This window comes from Hyla sarda, chromosome 1 (genome assembly GCF_029499605.1).
Source record: "Hyla sarda isolate aHylSar1 chromosome 1, aHylSar1.hap1, whole genome shotgun sequence".
Lineage (NCBI taxonomy): Eukaryota > Metazoa > Chordata > Amphibia > Anura > Hylidae > Hyla > Hyla sarda.
Genome location: NC_079189.1, coordinates 472,922,408 through 472,928,407, shown reverse-complemented (window position 1 = coordinate 472,928,407; position 6,000 = coordinate 472,922,408). Strand labels below are relative to the sequence as shown.

General features: G+C 41.8%; 1 protein-coding gene across 4 annotated transcripts in view; it reads right to left on the bottom strand.

Moving 5' to 3' along the window:
• Positions 1–863: 863 nt before the first annotated feature.
• RFC5 (replication factor C subunit 5) overlaps positions 864–6,000 on the bottom strand; it is a 125,070-nt gene continuing 119,933 nt past the window's right edge. For 3 of the 4 annotated variants that reach the window (XM_056537096.1, XM_056537083.1, XM_056537105.1), the window contains 2 exons: positions 4,947–5,001; positions 864–2,126 (listed from right to left, as the gene is read on the bottom strand). In XM_056537096.1, coding sequence (XP_056393071.1) covers positions 2,030–2,126; positions 4,947–5,001 — 152 coding nt within the window. In that variant the 3' untranslated portion in view covers positions 864–2,029. The remainder of the gene's footprint in view (positions 2,127–4,946; positions 5,002–6,000) is intronic. The other variant, XM_056537089.1, reaches the window with a different exon arrangement.

Here is a 6,000-nt window from a genome sequence, read left to right as displayed (position 1 = left end):
GCAGGTTAGGGCCGATAGCCGATATTCCGGTATAAGTTATCGGCTATTTAACCCCCTGTGACACCGCTGCAGATCATTGATTTAAAGCGTCCGCTTTAAATCAATGATCTGCAGTGGCTTTTGCGGGGCCATAGACCGCCGCCGCCACCCGCTTCTCTCCCCTACCTGTCAGGGTGGTCCGGGCCATCCATCCATCGTTCATGTAGTGTCCGGGGGCGTTCCGGGTGGTCCAGTCTGGGCTGTCCTTCTCCGGCGGTCATCTTCTCCACTCCGGGCAGGCTCCGGCCTAGCACGCTGCATAGACGTCGCTGCGCAGTGATGCCTGGCGCAGCGACGCACCTGACTTTACGGCATAGCAGCGTCTATGCAGCGTACTAGGCCGGAGCCTGCCCGGAGTGGAGAAGAAGACCATGGGAGAAGGACAGCCCGGACCGGACCGCCCTCCACCCGGAACGCGCCCGGACACTATATGAAGGAAGGATGGCCTGGACCACCACCATTACAGGTAAGTTAAATTTTTTTTATTGACTCGGAGGGTGGGGGAGGGGCCCGACCGGTATAGGAAAAAATCCATACCGGTATACCGCCTAGCATCACGGTGGGTCGGGGGTGGCGGTCGCGGTGCATTATCAGCAAGATAATTGCTGATACCGATAATGCCCAAAATCGTGATTATCGGCCATACCGATAATCGGTCGATCCCTAATGCGGGGAGTTGTAGTTTTGCAACAACGGGAGGTACCCTGGTTGGGAAACACTGAAATAGACAGTGATTACAGCTCCCAGCAGCCATTTGTTACTTTTATGTGTAAGGACTTGCTTTATCTATATTAGTTATCTATTTATCTTTAATACTCTTTTTTTCCCCTATTTTTGGATGACATTGAGGCTTCAGAACCAATTACCAGGTTTCCATAGACTTATGGCCTCAACGTACAATGGTTTCAACATACAATGGTCGTCTTGGAAACAATTAATATTGAAACTTGAGGGACTACTGTAATAGTTCAATATGTACATATTATCCTAACTGGGGTCTGCCTGAAAAAAGAATAATCTTATGTTCTTCATAAAAACTCATTGCAGCAGTCTTAACTTTGGAGAACTCCTGGAATCACCTGTTAGCCGATATATAAGACATGAGGCCCTAAAGCAGAAGAAGCCATACAGACAACTTGACTTAGGGCAATGTATTTTGGGGAGATTGAAGTATATTTAGGATTTTGACACCACACAAGAGCTCCATGAAAGCAAATGAAGTTCTCCAGCCAAAAATGGAGGCGGTTTTGGTTTAAGACTTTATTTTTGCTGCAGAATCTACAGTGCAGCAGCCTCCCATTGTTTCCATGGCAGATGTTCTAAAGCAGAAATTCTGGATCTCAGACTCCACCAAAAGAATTAACTTGTTCATACTTTAGGTAATATCTGCTTGGAAATGCATTGCTATTTATTCTGAGCTATCCTAGCGCCAGCTTGCTCTCCTGACGCCCGGCAAAGATGGAATCTACACCCAGAAAATCTCTGGGTAGAGATTCCCCATCCACAGGGATGGAAAAGAAAAATTTTTGTTAAAAAGATATGTAGGGTAAAAGGAAAAAATAATGGAATTGTGCAATGTTGTGGGGCAATACATTTTATGGAGTTCACAATATGGTAGAAGTCAGATAAGGAAACCTCCCAGCACAGGATGTGTCTTTTGCAACGCATGCAAAAAAATAAAAATAAATAAAAGTCGTTTTATACAGTGCACTCCTGACCCAGCACTGTGCAGTGACCACAATTCTTAAAAATAACTTCAAGAAAAAAAATATATTCATTTTATTTATTTCTGCATTGAACCCGTCAGGCAATGTAATGTTCATGCCCCCAGGGACCATGCAGTATACGAGCTGTTCCCAAATGTTCTTGCAACTGCAAACATCCAGTCTCTGTTCCAAAAATAGAACAACCCATGTATGTTCTAGTTACAGTTTTTGTATTGTCCTTGAGTAACCTTGACCACACATCTGTCAAGTTGCCACATCCCACTCTAAGCTTCCGCAGCAATCATGTCTCGGGTGACCTGGAACGCAGCTATTAGGGAGCTAAGCTGAATCTTCTCACTAGTCCCAGAAGCCAGTCTGTACCTGAAAGAGAAAAACTGCTGAATCAGGAAAATGTTGGGTCTAACGCCTAAACAATTTACTGCTCCCATCTAGATCTTTAATGTCTTGAGTTAACAATGAAAGGGAGTATAGCATTAGGAAGTTACTTATCCCAGATTTTTGTTGTAGATATTATTTATACAATTTGACTGCTCTTTAAAGAAACAAATCTTGCATCTATCAGTACTTGCACAGCATGACACTTGCTGCAGCTTACTCTCCCTCTTTGTAACTGCTTACCTGTCCTAATGAATATACTTTCCCCAATTCACACATATTGGAAAAGTTCTGCTGTGCATAGCAACACAAAATCCACACGTTATGTACAGGTTTTTTGGGCGGAGATGCGCTGCCAATTTCACCCTTGCTACATTGAAAGAACTTTAGTTTCTGAGTGGCAATACCCAACATAGAAACATAGAATGTGTCGGCAGATAAGAACCATTTGGCCCATCTAGTCTGCCCAATAATCTGAATCCTATCAATAGTCCCTGGCCCTATCTTATATGAAGGATAGCCTTATGCTTATCCCATGCATGTTTAAACTCCTTCACTGTATTTGTAGCTACCACTTCTGCAGGAAGGCTATTCCATGCATCCACTACTCTCTCAGTAAAATAATACATTCTCATATTACTGCATAGACCTTTGCCCCTCAAATATAAAACTATGTCCTCTTGTGGTAGTTTTTCTTCTTTTAAATATGCTCTCCTCCTTTACCGTGTTGATTCCCTTTATGTATTTATAAGTCCCTATCATATCCCATCTGTCTCTTCTTTCTTCCAAGCTATACATGTTAAGGTCCTTTAACCTTTCCTGGTAAGTTTTATCCTGCAATCCATGTACTGGTTTAGTAGCTCTTCTCTGAACTCTCTCTAGAGTATCTATATCCTTCTGGAGATACGGCCTCCAGTACTGTGCACAATACTCCAAGTGAGGTCTCACCAGTGTTCTGTATAGCGGCATGAGCACTTCTCTCTTTCTACTGCTTATACCTCTCCCTATACATCCAAGCATTCTGCTAGCGTTTCCTGCTGCTCTATTACATTGTCTTCCTAAATAATTGTCTTCTGAAATAATTACTCCTAAATCCCTTTCCTCAGATACTGAGGTCAGGACTGTGTCAAATATTCTATATTCTGCCTGAGGATTTTTACGCCCCAGGTGCATTGTCTTGTACCGATCCATATTAAATTTCAGTACCCAGAGTTCTGACAATTCTTCTAGTTTTCCTAAATCCTTTTCCATTTGGCGTATCCCTCCAGGAACATCAACCCTGTTACATATCTTTGTTTCATCAGCAAAAAGACACACTTTACCATCGAGACTTTTTGCAATATCACTAATTAAGATATTACTTTTATAACCTAGTATGATATACTGTGGATCTGCAGCATTTGGATGAGATTTAACAAACCTTATCCATTTGTAGGCTACAGTAATTCACTGCAGATTTAACACGTGCTAATCTGCAGTTTCATCCCAAAATGTCATCTACCGATCAGGGAAGTCAACAAACTTATCCTACTGGTTTCTAGGGAACAGACAATGCAGTGTTTACCATCCAGTGCGCATCCAGCTATTGCAGAACTACAATTCCCAGAATGCTGGAAGATGGTTGGCACCCTGCTTTAATGTAAATGGGGGGCCTCAAATCTTCAACAGATGAGATTGGAGGGGAGACAAAATTGGGCATGTTGGATTTTAACTGTCCGATCCTTTTGTTCTCAGGTTGATGAGCCGCCTAGAGAGCTATTTAGCAACGGCTTAAAAGAGGTTATCAACGATAAGGTGACTTAAGTACTTACCTGCCAGACAGTAATAGACATGCTTAGGATCAGTGCTCATCTTGGGGCTAAATCTATGTGTTGCAAATCCACCATTATGCTGCTGATTTCTTTATGTAAAATGGCTATTTTCTGATGTAGTTCCCTCCCTCCAATTACAAGTCCCAGGATCCCTTGTTTGTAAGTTTAAGGTCACTTTTCTCCCACCCAGACACCCCACTCATCAGAGTACAGCTAAGCACCCCTCCATTTCCCCCAGAGGTCGCTCCACCCATTGAAGCACAGACAGGCTCCTTTTCAACACCTGATTAGTGATGTTATGTCTTGGGCTGCAATCCAACTTGGGAAAAGCCTGAGACAACACTCATTTTGTATGCTGCTAAAAATGAACATTGGGGCAAAGATCACATAAGAATTGTGTGACCAACTATCAAACACAGGTACATACACTATATTATAAACTAGACTAACATGGCAGCCCCTCTAGCATAGTCAAAAAAAAAAATCCTGGAATATCCCTTTAATTCCCTTCTCCTTAAAAATACACAAATGTTCAGCCAAGGACTCGTGTGCATGAAAGAATTAGGACAGATAAAGACTGGCCGCATGAACATTCAGCTAACAGTAACTGAAGGTGTATTGACGAGCTTTGGAAGGCGGGGTATGCAATGACAGCTCTCTTATGCACCTGGAGGCCTGGATAAGGATATAGTAACACTATACACACACAGGTTTAACTCTGTATGTGTCTTCTCTGCCACTACCTGGTGATGTAGTCTATCAGCTCCAGTGTCTCTCAGTCTATTGAAACTTTTCTGACCATTAACTCCTGTAATCACAGCTGCCATAAAGAACACACCCTGTTGTGCCATCAATATACACAATTCAGAAAGGAAGTGTGTGTCGCCAATATGACTTTTATTAATAAAAAATGTAAAAAAGGGAATGCCTGGCACTTTCATCTGTATTGGTGTTAACAAGAAGCTCTTTACATAAGCTAGTGCAAGATACTTACTCTATATCAGCCATCTTTGTTAACAAATGTATTCGAACAGACGCTGGAAAATCCACTGTGAAAAAATAATGGAAATGGATTATTTTAGCTTAATTTACAGTTCTTTTCCCAATCTATACCCAAACTACATGGTCAGTGTAGTCTTTTTTTCCATCCCACACCTAGTAAGCTTTTTTTTCACTTTCATCTACATTATTGCAGGATATCATATATTGATCTTGAAGTCATACAAGAAAAAAAAAAAAAAGTAGTAAAACTGCAGTAAGGTGGATTGTTGTAGCCTGTCACCATGGAGACCCATTGGTCTGCATAGAAGATAGGACACGGAACAAAGAGCCAAATGGAGAGATCCACTCAGACTTAGTTACATAGTTACATAGTTAGTACGGTCGAAAAAAGACATATGTCCATCAAGTTCAACCAGGGAATTAAGGGGTAGGGGTGTGAGATAACATTCAACGGAGCTTGCTGTATACAGAGAGTGCAGTATTCAAGATCTACTCTTTACAGAAAAAGTCATGTTCAAGTGTGAATAAAGTCTTACGGGTATTCTGCAATACCAGTGAATTTTTATTTATTTTTTTAAAGCTGCAGGTTGTTCTGGTGGGTAGACCACACCAGTAACATAAGAGAAATATTAACACTGATCAGCTTCTTTTAAAAAGGTCAGAAAAGGGAGTCCATTTTATCTGAAATGCAGTTTCTTTAACTTTGCACTACATATCTACTACACTCCATTAAAGACAACCCCCCACCCTCCAGGAAAATCAACCATCACCAGGGGACAAGGTATTCTCCATGCTCTTTGTAGTGGCTTGTTTTTGTCCTGAGCGGCAGACCCCATGAGTTACATTCCTATGTCATATAGTGTACAGTAAAAGCTGTTCCATAACTTCTGCACGTGCAAACTTATCTTATTACAAGACCTGTAGCACAATATTGTGCAGATTATATCTTCATAAGGGGTGGCTTCATGTGCACATACAAAGTCGCCTGACAGATTTCTATTGGCTTTGTGTTTAGCTCCCCCTGGTGGCCAACTAATCATTTCTCA